General features: G+C 35.6%; 1 protein-coding gene and 2 long non-coding RNA genes across 15 annotated transcripts in view; 1 reads left to right on the top strand and 2 right to left on the bottom strand.

The window, feature by feature from the left end:
• Window positions 1-13,059, top strand: part of LOC127508732 (uncharacterized) — a 488,047-nt gene that overhangs the window by 110,443 nt on the left and 364,545 nt on the right. For 6 of the 13 annotated variants that reach the window (XR_007928905.1, XR_007928894.1, XR_007928906.1 and 3 more), the window contains one exon: window positions 6,889-6,922. The exons of the other annotated variants lie outside the window; for them this stretch is intronic. This is a non-coding gene — a long non-coding RNA (uncharacterized LOC127508732). The remainder of the gene's footprint in view (window positions 1-6,888; window positions 6,923-13,059) is intronic. 13 annotated transcript variants of the gene reach the window in all.
• The window catches only part of LOC127500999 (uncharacterized), a 385,015-nt gene that overhangs the window by 88,594 nt on the left and 283,362 nt on the right, over window positions 1-13,059 (bottom strand). Inside the window, exons 6-7 of the mRNA XM_051872723.1 lie at window positions 7,265-7,579; window positions 6,882-7,193 (exon numbers count right to left, since the gene is read on the bottom strand). Coding sequence (XP_051728683.1) covers window positions 6,882-7,193; window positions 7,265-7,579 — 627 coding nt within the window. The remainder of the gene's footprint in view (window positions 1-6,881; window positions 7,194-7,264; window positions 7,580-13,059) is intronic.
• On the bottom strand, window positions 3,020-5,480 carry LOC127508793 (uncharacterized). The gene is made up of 3 exons (XR_007928937.1): window positions 4,120-5,480; window positions 3,918-3,964; window positions 3,020-3,823 (listed from the first exon to the last, which is right to left on the bottom strand). It is a non-coding gene; the product is annotated as an uncharacterized LOC127508793 (long non-coding RNA).

Raw genomic sequence — 13,059 nt, 5'->3', positions numbered from 1 at the left:
TTTATCAGTAATGAGCAGCTTTACTGGCCCCTCCCACCATCAGCACTGACTGAATATTACATTAATCACACTGAAAGAGCGCCACCTGGTGGAGGTTACAGTGGGGTTCAAGACCAACTCGGTGTAGGGAGGTCAGGATTGGAGAGTGTGTTTTGGAGGTGGAGCAATGAAGAAAGGGGTGTGTTTGTTTGGGTTTACTTTATCAACAATTTCCAACAGTGTTTTTTTAAATATCCCTTATCCCACCTTTAAGATTAAAATAATTGAAAATAAAGGTTAAAACAACAAACCATTATGAAAATGCTAAAAACACAAGATATAGCACAAAATATGTACATTTTGAGTTACCAAGGCTGATCCACTCTCATGTGCAGAGAACATCATGAGGCTTTATTTAACAGTTTCATCTTCCTGTCTCTCTGGGAAATCAAAAATGCATCTGATACTTTTGGCATTTATACTGTAAGTTTTTGATATCTTTACCAGCTGTAATATTTATATTAGGAAACAGACATGATCTGACTTGCAGGATAAATACATTATGCCTATAAAAATAATATATGTTTACATTGTTCCAAATACAACAGTTGTCTTATGGACATCCATAAGTTTTGTAACTTGTGCTCTAAGAAGGTAAATGTGTTGAACTCTGAACATCTCATTGTGTCTGCAGTGTTTCTGGTCTTTCACTCCTCAGATCATCAGAGGCTCATCAGCTGAAGTCTGAGTCTGATTGCTGCTTCTGTCTCTTTAACAGGCAGTTGTGGATTCAGCACCACAGACAGCAGCTGTCAATCAAACTTCAGCATCACTGATGACAGTTTAACAACACAAACTGAATAAAGAGTGAAATGCTGAGACTTGACTTCATCTGCTTCCTTTGCTTCATCTTTAAATTTGGTTTTAAAAACATCAACCTACACAAAGATTTCACTAAAACCAAGAAATTTAACAGCCATTAACACATATTTACCACTAGATGGAGCCAGAGGTTTCAAAAAGACATTTGTGTTTTGGAGATATTTACAGTCAATGTCCTTGCTGTCTCTACTTAAATGATACTATCCCTAAAGGAATTTCACAAAGTTTCCCCTCTTTTCCTTTCAGAAAATGTACATATAGTTACAAACTTAGAGTAGGACTACTACTGGAGTCATATTGATATTACAGCAAGTTTTAGAGTATAATATTTAGTACTAATAATATTTAGTACATTATATAATGAAGCATTGCATAATTTATCACAGTCAGTAACAGTGTTGTTTGAATCTGTGAAGATATTGTGAGATTCACGAGCCTCAGCGCGACCGTTAGTTAAAGCACTGCTGTCAAGATCAAATAAAGTACCATAAAAGTCATTCATACACTTCGTGGTGTTTTTCAAGTGTTCTGAATACATAAATCAGCTTTGTGTGAGGAACAGATCTAAATGTAATTGATTACTCACAGAAAATCTTCTTCTCTGATCTGTCAGTTCAAATTTTGATTCACCCGCGAACTTTGATTTCATTCAAACTGAAGCGCAGCGCTCAGCGCCATATAAGGAGAAAAGGGAGGAGTAGAAACTGCGCTTAAATCTCATTGGCTCTCGCGTGTATGTTGTCGTGTCGTATTTTAATATTTACAATCTAAATAAGAAGAGAAGGTTCTGTGTGTCACCGTGAATAAAATACAGAGTCAGACACAATACGGCTCAGTGTTGATACATATTCTTTTTTCTTCTGAGTTTGTTTGTCTTATCATCACAGAATAAAGCTGAATGGCAAAATCAAACAATGTAAAACGTATCAGTGCTACAGAAAATAAAGAGATCTGAACAGTTGGACTTTTAACATTTGAAAAGCAAGCAGATCTTTTATAATGAACACTTTGGCTTATTAGCAAATGCAGTTTTGAGATTTCAGCTCCTTCTAGCAAATGTTTTTTAGTTGATCTGACTAAAACCATTTGGAGCAGAATAGATTAATATAATATAATAGCTGGGATATATTATAAATAATAATATTATTTTTCATATATTAAAGAAATTCACAGTGGAATTTTTGTGTGGAAAGTCTGTGTCCATCCTTACTAAGATAAACATTTCCTTTTTTATCACACCTGCAGGAGGCTGAAGCGCTTCTTGTTTTGACCAACAAAAGATAAATAGAGTAAAAGAAAACCACAAGCTGAAGAGCATCTCATGCTGTTTATCTTTATCACATTGACCACAGTATCAAACAACACTGTGAACACAAAGACCTGAGACACTTACAAGCAAGTCTCGTCATCCTAGTAAAAAAAAAAAAAAAAAAAAAAAAAAACTGTGTTAAAAAACTTTTTGGTTGGGCTGAATTCAAAATTAATTCAAAAATGCACACTATCATATGACTCTCACTGTTACTGCCATACAAAGATATGCTGATATTTAGAATTGAACCAGGAAGAAAGTGATGAAAAAGTCTTAATAAAACAATGAAATGCAAAGTAAATCTAGAAGATGTTACTTGTTTAAAGTGGTATTGAAATAAATGTACTAACAATACAAATGTATGACATTTAAAGAACCATTTAAGACATCATCAATTCCCACAATAATTTTTCATTATTATTATTTATTTATTTTTGATGAGAAAAGTTCATCACTCTCAGTAAATGTTGGAGGTGAATTAGTGAACGATCAGCTCTTAGTCTTTATTGTCTTCTGCTCACAATGGATGTTGATCTTCTGTCTCTCTCTGTTCAGTCTCATGTGTCTCACTGTGGGTTTCCTGAGTAAGTCTGTTTAATTAAACTGAACTGAGACCCTGAACCTTCACCAGTTTTCTGTGGCTTTGAGCTGGACGGAAAAAACAGCCTGTTCATCACGCCAACACAAACAACACCTCCAGCGCTCGTGAGAAACTTTGAGACAGAAAGTTTCATGTATAAGTCAATGCCATGACAATGTTTGACATTTCAAATATAATGTAAAAAACAGTGTAAATAATCTCTCTGATTCTACAACTTTAAATAAAAGCTTTGGGCATCAAACAAGGAATAAGCAGAAAATATAAATGTTTATTTTTCAGTGAATAAAATATATTATTATACAGTAAAACTCTTACATCATAAAAAATGACCTCAGTTCCAACAGAGCAAGAATGAACTAAAAACAACATCAGCAAAAGTCTCTTGCATGTACAAAACAAAAGCAGGTCAAAGAGAATCAATATTCAGAGAGACGAGAAAGAGAAAACATTTAAACAGCTGCTGTTAAAGAGACTTTATTAACTATAGTGTCTCTGTGTTTGGAGTGGAAACTTTACAGTTTATTCTATAAGTGTCACTCAGTGGTTTTATTTCCTGTTTTTATCACACCCTCAGATAAACTGAGATGACAAACTCTGTACACACACCAGTAAACCTTTGACACAACTGCTATTTTAAACATGTGAAAGAAGAAACATGATCAGTAGCAGAAAATAGAGTGTCTCATGATTCAACAGACTGAACGAACCTGATCAATAAAACATGTCTTTAACACTAATCTGTGGAATATAAAGAGATTTTTATCAATGAACTGTAAATGTAAGCAATACTGTTAGTAAAGTGTGCTGATCTGTGATCTGTTATAAGTGAGTTAGTTGAGTCTAATGCGGTAAATGACCGTGGTGTAATCAGAGTGAATCTGGTCCTTACTGAAGGAGACTGTAGCGTCACTGAGAGACTCTTCATGCTTCTGGAAACTGACAGATGTGAACAGGAGCCCATCAGAAGGGATTGTGGTTAGTTCTTCAGGACTGTTAATTTGAACTGATCCAGGATCTGTGTGAAAATCACACCTGCTGTCTGCACATAATGACTGGACATGGAGAAAATAGAGAGGAAAAGTATATTAAAAAGAGAAAACATCTCATAAGCACAATATTTACACACACAAATAGACTGTGACTCACCATTGTATTTTTCTCTCTCTTTCTCTTTTCTGATGTTGAGGTTCTTCCTAATAACCCAAAACAAAATGAATCAATCAGTATGAGAAAGACAAATTAGATCAAACTGGAGACGAGAAGTCAGTGAGATTTTACTGCTGCTGACAGTCAGAAGATTGAAGCAGCTCAGAAACACTCAAATAAAATTAATTAATGATGATCAAACCTCGTCTCTTGTGTCTTAATTTACACACAGTCAGAGTGAATCCACCAATCAGCAGCAGAATGACACACACACAAATAATGATGATCATGGAGGAATCTGAAAATAAAACAGTTAATTAACATTCACACATTAATACATTTGATTGACAATTAATTGATTGAATGAAACTAAATTATCGGAAAAATGTGCACATTTTAGTCTCTCTTCTGCAGACCTACACACAAAACATGTTCTTCATCTATCTCTGTTGAGTCTCATGTGTCCCACTTAGAGGTCAACCAAATGACCTGCCAATATTTTTTTATTAATCAGCATTGGCTGATTGTGCTGCAAATTTGGCAGATTAATAGGCAGGTGCATTTGCGAGCAGCCAAGCGTTGTTGTGGCAAGCAGATTGCCATTCCACCATCATAAAGGCTCGGGTATACCCAGCAAAATCCTCAGTGTTAAATTAACACTGTTGGCGTTTATATGAGTCCACACTCAGAGTGTGAAAAGGTAACACTGAATCAGTGTTGAGGCTAATTAGATAATTAAGTGGTTCATTAAGTGATGATTGAAGATTACTGATGAACACCTGCTGTTAACAAGCAGAAGCCCTGAAGGACAGAGGAACAATAAGAACAGAAAAAAGAGGAACACAAGAACTACAACTGGCTTTCAGCCTCAGATGAAATCAACTGAAGATAAAAGACATTACATGTCTCCACAATTCTTACACAACTCCACAAACAGCATTACTAGCTTCACTTATTACTGACCAGATTGTCCACTACACTGGGCAGTGTTCATTTAACATGGGTGTTTTGCTGTGTTCAATTACATAAATCTTACCTGTTTCATTTACGTATGACTGGCAAATATCACATTCAGTTCATTATTTATGTTGAAACTATGTAATCCAAATGGATGGAATATTTATATGCAATTCAAATACATTACCCTTAAGTTTGGACATAAATTGTTCCGAGTAATTTCGGTGGAAAAGCGGCATAACTCAGACTCTGCAGTCGTGCCTTGTTCACACACAGCTTCAACCGAAATGATGGCAGGGGAAAACAGACCATTTCAAAAGCATAATTTATGAGAAGTTATGAGAAGCAGGCTGTGTAATATGAGTGAACTCTTTTATTTTTGTTATCACTTTATTTTTTGGCCAGATTATGGCCTTTTGACTTATAGCAGTGTCTGTCAACAAACATAAACAAAAAGCATGCTTCAGAACAGTTTTGAGAAGGTGCTTAAAAAGTTGAGCCATGTATTATTACTATCAATTATGCTACTACTAGGTTTATTTGACATGGTCTAGATTTTTGATTACCTGTTTTGTGTATTTAACATTTATGTATACATTATTTCTTTTTTATTTAAATTATACAAGTGCACTGATTGGAGAGGTTTATGTTGTTCAATAAATGTTTATTTTTTATCTCACTGTGGGTTTCCTGAATAAAGACCGTTAATTCTTCACAGTCACATTAACCTGAGACTCTGAACCTTCAGCTCATTTCTGTGGTTTTGACATGAAATGAAAACACCCTCTTCACCACAAACACTAAACACCTCCTGTGCACCCCCTGAGCAATGTCATAAAATGAGATGCAAAGTTTTCATAAGCAATAGAGGAAGTATATGGAATTTTTCTACATGAGATTATCAGGAATCACGAAAACACTCAAAATTGGGAAAATACATGAAGAATACAGGTTTGGAATAAAGTGCCATAAAAATCCAGAGATCCAGATGTCAGAATCAGAAAGATCTTAAATGTTTGCACATACAAGGAATTTGTTTTGGTGACAGAACAAATGTGCAGTATAGATCAATAATTCTATCTAGTGAGGATAAATTTTTATGTTAATATCTGCTTAGTTGAATGAAATAATAGAACAGAAGTTTCAGTGCATCCAATTTAAGAGCAACAAAAGTAATAATGTATATTAAAGTCAGTCAGAGTTATTGTTCAAGTGTCCATATTTGACAATGCAAATAAATTAAACTCTTACCTTTATTCTTATCCTTGTTGACAGTTAAATGCACTTTAGTAGTGATTTGAGCTCCACACCAGTATATCCCAGAATCCTCTTCTCTCAGATCAGTGATGTTTACAGTAAAGACTCCAGTAGAAGCTTCATCACTGAAAGAGAATCGATCATCTCTGATCGTCTCCAATGAAACTCCATCCTTCACACACATGGAGGGTTCATGTGCTTTGCAGAAGAGTTTCTGATGTTCATCATGATGTTTGCACTGGATTGACATGTCGTCTCCTTCATACTTAGTCAAGTTCAGCTCTGGAAATGATTAGAAATATAAGAACATCAATTCACAGCCATAGTTTCACATATTCAGATGATAAACCTTCCTCACCCTCGTTCATGATGACGATCAGATGAGTGTAAAGATAATTCACGTCTCTCTCTAATGTCACTGCACACCAGTATTTCCCAGCATCCTCTGCTGTCAGTCCAGTGATGGTCCCAGTGAAGACACTTGCAGTGACGTCATCATTCAGAGTCAATCTGTCAGTCTTGGTCTCTTTCTCTTCATTGAGAGTATTTCTATCTCTAGTGGAGCACTTCCCCTTACAGAGAGACTTTGACTTTGATTTATAGATTGAATCATAAGGGCAGATGATCTCAGCAGATTCTCCTTCACGTCTCACTACTGGAGCCACTGCAAACAAACAAACACAGACATTTAACACACATGATTCTGAATATACTGTATTTACTACAATGAAATCATCTGAATTCACTCACTGATGAGGTTGAGCTGAATTTTGGTGGTCAGGGAGATGAAAGTCAAATGTGTGTCTCTGGTTTCTGCTCCACACCAGTAAACTCCAGCATCTCTCACGCTCACATTACTGATGCTCACTGTAAAAACTCTCTCTTCATTTCTCTCAGATGAACCATTCATTTCTGTCACTGTAGATGTGCTGATGTTTTGACAGATGTTATTATCATCCTCTCTGCAAAAATGAACTTTATGTTCCTCTGGGATCTGACAGCTGATGTTGACTTCTCCACCAAGATGAGCAGATTCAGTCACTGTCTTTGGATATTTTGCATCTACAAACCAAGGTAGTTTACATAAAAATCAGATCATATACTTCATACATAAAGTATTTCATGTTCCTCACCATCTGTGATGTTCAGCTGAAGTTCAGTGAAGCTCTCAGTATAGTGAGACACATTCACTCCACACCTGTATGTTCCTGCATCTGCAGCTTTCAGCTCTCTAAAAAACACCATCAAGACTCCTGCTCTGGTGTCGTCATATAAAGAAACATCTCCATTCTCCATCCATTCATCCTGAACTCCTGGATTCTTCCTCTCTGAACATCCATCTGATTCTTTACAGATGTATTTTGTCTTGGTTTTGTATTGAGGATGTTCACACTTGATCATCATACGACCTCCTGAGTATCCGCTCACTCTAGACACGCCCACTTTAGCTGTCAATCACAAATATCACTTTATATGTACATCAAATTATAACATCTTATCTATTTGATTTTATTCAAGTCGAATATTTTATTAAGAATGACTAATTCAACATGACTGTATTTGGTTATGGCAATGAAAGGTAACATCTAGACATATCTACAGTGTACTCACTCATAATGATATGTAGATGAACAGTATTAATAATGGAGTATCTGTACGAGTGTCTGTTGATCTCAACTCCACATAAATAAACTCCTCCATCATCTGGTCTCACAGCAGAAATTGTCACAGTCATCAATTGTTGATCTCTTTTATCAGACATACTGAACCTGCTGTTCTTACTCCATGTGCTGTAAATCATCTCAATGGAGTCTTTTCCTTCTTTGAAGATTATCTTCTCATCATTAATATGATTCTGTGAATATTCACAGCTGAAGACAGCAGCCCTTCCATTCTTCACCTCCACTCTCTCTGTCTTGTTACAGCATGAATCTGTCATTTACACATAATAGAACATTTTTATATAATAATATTTTGTTTAGCAGTTTTGAGGAGGGTGCTGGACATATAACTAGGGTGACCATAGTTCCTCTTAAAAAGTGATTTCTAAATAACCTCATATGGCCAAGATTTGGCTTTTTATCCATTTTGACGTGCTCTCTATAGTCGTGTACGATGCCTAAATGCTGTTGGTCAAACTGTTTCTCAATCAGCATCAGTAATAATATGGTGATTGTGAATTCACAAAGAAACTTGTGTTCCACTGCACTGCTTTGAAATAGTTTCTCTTTGTAAACATGTTTTACACTGATGTCTTTAACCACCACGTTTTAAAGATATCAAGTTAAAATAAGTCAAACTTTAGAAAATAACGAGTCTCATATGCGCCCCTCGCCTCTTTTTCACCTGCATAAATGCGTTCAGTGTAAACCGACCACTGAAAGAAGCGCTGAGCAGGAACGGATGGTGGATCTCTTTACAGTGCCCAAAGTGAAAATGTAAATCATGGACAAATTGCAGAAAATTTCCTTTGCCTTTTCCTTTCAGACCGTTTTGAAGCAGAATACCTGACCTGCAAACTACGTACATGTAATTGGTAAATGAAGGTGCGATTTGGATGCAAATGATATTAGTTCATCAAAGCACAAAACATCAACCAAAGGAGAATGTTTGTCAGCTAAGTTAACTGGTAACACAAAACGCTTTCATTTCTTAACAAAGTCAATGCATTAAATGAGCTCACAGTGAACAATGCTGTTTTTTCCAGCATTTATAAATCTAGATTAATCTTAATTCTATGTAAACTTCTAGATTTTTTTTTTTTTTTTTTAATTTCAAGCTGTATTAATTAGCATAAGTTATTATTTTTTTTAGAAACCCATAATATGGTCACCCTAAATTAACATCAGAATTGAAATCCTACTGTAAATCTAAAGGTGGTGCCATATAGTCTATTCTTTAAATTGTATATTCTGCCCCATTTGTATTTCATATGTCAAAATTACTCACCAACTTTCACATTCAAATGTATTTCAATATTCCCTGAACCTGAAAGCCCAATCCGGTATCTCCCAGAGTCCTGTAGGTTCAGTTCTCTGATGAAAAGCATGATGTGTCCGTTTGTGTTGACATACAGAGTAAATCTTTCTTTATTAATCCATTGATCGTGTTTATTATTCTCTATTATTATATTCCATCTTCCCAGGGTGTTTTGTTTTTTCAGATATGGATATCTGTTATTGGATGAAGACCTTCCAGAATCAACAAGAAGACTTCCTCCAGAATATCCAGTGACGTTAAAGCATCTCACTGCACCTGTCAATCAGATTGATACTGTGATCAGAAACCTCATGAACAGAAAACAGCATCATTACTGCAGTGATGAAAGAGAAAAGCTCTGACCTGAGATCAGGTAGAAAGTGAAGAAGATGAGGAGGATCTTCATTTTGAGTTGAGTTCAGTCTTCTTTATGCTGAATGTTCTCTGTGTGAATCTCTCTGTCTCTACATCTGTCTGCTTTAGTTACTTCCTCTTTATTCAGCTCTTTATCAGTAATGAGCAGCTTTACTGGCCCCTCCCACCATCAGCACTGACTGAATATTACATTAATCACACTGAAAGAGCGCCACCTAGTGGAGGATACAGTGTCTGATACTGACAGATCATACAGGTTTCATTTTCTCTATGGCTGCGTTCCACTCCAAATTTTTATGCCCTTCACTCACTAACTTCCCTCTGTCTCGTGGACTTGGATGTGTGTCATTGCTTACATTGCATGAGTGCCCACTACTGGAGGAACCCGTGCATAAGGTTTAAATGGAACTAAGCCCTTGATCACTTTGAATTCACTCTGATTTATTATTTAAACCCCTTATGAATTTGTTTTATGCAACATTCTATATTCGTATAAGTTGTTGGAGGAAATATATATGTATATGAGCTGTTGAAGAAAAATAAAATTACACAAATGAAACAAAATATCAAGAGTTTAAACTTTGACTGTGAACATAAGGTAGCTACAATTATTATGCAATTAAATCTCAACATAATTAATATACACTGTAAAAAGAAAATCCTAATTTTATGGAAAATAACGGAAACATTTGTCATTTTCTTTTATTTTAAGTTATACTCAAAACTCTGTAAAATTACAAACAATATATGTAAATTAACAACTCAGCTGTTATTTTAAGTATTATGACATTAATCACATTCAACAAAGCTTTTTTGTGACTTTAGTAGCTTGTTTTGTGACGTTCAGAGTTCATCTGATTTTTTTATTATTATTGTCACCTTTGTTGAGATTTATATGCTGATTCTTGATGTCTGCATAATGATTTAATAAAATTGTTTATAGTATCACAGCACTGCACATTGACATATGATAAATTAAGAACTAATATTAAACATTTTAATCAAAGATTAACTCCGGCGTCAGTGAATCAGAGCATTTCATGATGACAATAGCATCACTTAAAAAGTGACCAACATCATCTGATCAGAGTCTCTTTGTTTTTGTTTTCTTTTTTGCTATAACAAACACATATCACAGACACACAGTTAAAGCAGCCAGAAAAATATGAACGTTAAAGAGTCGAGGGTCAAGAGCCCAACTAAAGCAAGCACTGACCACCAGAATAGTGACTTCAAACTTTATTAATTTCAATAAAACATCAGCATCTAAACCTCTGTTAATTGTCAATAAGAACTTTAGTATGAAATAAAGTCTGGATTGTAATAAGTGAAGATGCTGAGATCTTGAGAGATCTGTTAGTGTTTCATGTTCTGTTGGGATTTAAAGTGTTTCTGTATCGTGTGTTTTGTGGGTCACCATTGTGCTGGAGAGTAGATCCTGTGCTTCAGTCCAGGATGAGCCAGAAAACATTGCTGTTGCTTTATTTCAGAGGCAGTAACATATAGTTACATTCATTCATTCATTCATGTGTGCTTTTTTCTGGTTAAATACAAGAGATTCACATTTTAGTCAATGTGTTTTGTTAGTAATAATTCAGTATATACCTGTAAAACAACAGTGTTTTGCACTTTATTTAAATTAGGATATTTTACTTTAATTTTAAGGTTTTTGTTTGGTAGCCGTAGCTGACAGTCATTGACCATTTTTCCCAAAATAATCAATATATCATAAACTTCAGTTAAGCACGATCTGCTGTGATGTCACAATCAAGTTGAATTGTGGGATATAGAGCTGCTTGAAGTGTACATCAGAGTAGACTCGCTCCCTCGCTTTGCGACCAGAAAGATCCTTGATGATGATTTCACTTTTTTAACTTTAGTTAGTGTGTAATGTTGCTGTTTGAGCATAAACAACATCTGCAAAGTTACGACGCTCAAAGTTCAATGCAAAGAGAGATATTTTCTTTTACAGAAATCGCTTTTTAGGACTACAACAAACGGCTGGTAAGGACTACAATGAGCTTCTTCCCGGGTTAGTGACATCACAATCCCTAAAATTTACATAAACCCCGCCCCCGAGAACACACAGCAAAGGCGGTGAGGCCATGTTGGGCTGCTTTAGAGAAGAGGAAGAGTTGTTGTAGTAGAGTGTTGTTGACATGCCGTCATTTTACGCCGGACTGCTTCACAAACGAGGGTCAATTCAATGCTGGATTTGCACAAAAGATTAACATGACGGCACATGCTAGTCGATGAGTTGAATCAACTCCACAGCAACTACATAACATTTATCCACTAACCGTTCAGAAACGTCCAGTTTCATTCTAAAAGTTGTAACTTCTTCCTGAGTCTCTCCATCAGTGTCGACTCCGGTTTGAACAATGTAAGACTGAACACTGTTACTGACAATCCTCATTTTGGCTGCGTGAGATTCTCCAGCTTTGTTGTTGTTGAGCAACCGAAGCACGAGCTGTTAAAGCTCCGCCCTCTTCTGGAGCAGCAGCTCATTTGCATTTAAAGGGACACACACAAAAACGATGTGTTTTTGCTCACCCAAATAGGGGCAAATTTGACAAGCTATAATAAATGATCTGTGGGGTATTTTGAGCTGAAACTTCACAGACACATTCTGGAGACACCAGAGACTCATATCACATCTTGTGAAAGGGGCATTATAGGTCCCCTTTAAAATAATTTAAAATAAAGGGTTAAAACAAAAACATAAAGAAAATTCTAAAACACAAGATTATTTTTATGTACCTTTATTTTACCAGGAAGTCTCGTGGAGATTCAAATCTCTTTTACAAGAGAGACCTGGCCAATGTAGCAGCCATACAGTAAAACAACATTTTAAAATACAACAAATACACAATAAAACAGAAATATTAGAACAAAGTATCCTCTCAACAAAAACAATCACAAGCCTCTGTAGATATACTGTAGTACAAAATATCCCCCATACAACTGACATAATTCATATATCAAGGAGGCATAGGCGGAGAGTGAACCAACTCTAGGGTAAAGGCTAGATGCGAGTCCTCCTTAAAAACACATTTAAATAGAATGTCATGAAATAGTTAGGCATGTTGCTTATCAATAACCTACACATCCCAGCATAAACGCTCTTGTGTTAAGGTGGCTATGATCACAAACCAATATTTAAACAGGCAAGCATATGCATGATTTGGGATGGCGACCATGTTCGAATAATAAATAACCATTGCTTTACCTAATGCAGCAAAACATACACTGTAAAAAACTGCTGTAAAAAAAGGCAAAATTTCAACAGCAACATTCTGTTTTCCATTAAAACAGTAATATACCGTATAAAACAATGCATTCAGGGTGATATTTGTCATTTCTGAGAAAGTAGCCTACAGGAATATACTGTGAATAGGTAACAGGGCACACCTGGGGCAGACGATCAAGGAGAAATCAACATGAAAAACTACAACAGACTACAAAGATTGAAGACAGAACAGGACACAGAGAACATGACATGATTAATAACAGTACAATATTTTGTATTACAAGTTTTCTGAAATGTTTAAATATGCAAATGGAGTATTATATA

This window comes from Ctenopharyngodon idella, chromosome 1 (genome assembly GCF_019924925.1).
Source record: "Ctenopharyngodon idella isolate HZGC_01 chromosome 1, HZGC01, whole genome shotgun sequence".
Taxonomy (NCBI): domain Eukaryota; kingdom Metazoa; phylum Chordata; class Actinopteri; order Cypriniformes; family Xenocyprididae; genus Ctenopharyngodon; species Ctenopharyngodon idella.
This window is presented reverse-complemented; position numbering and strand designations above follow the sequence as displayed.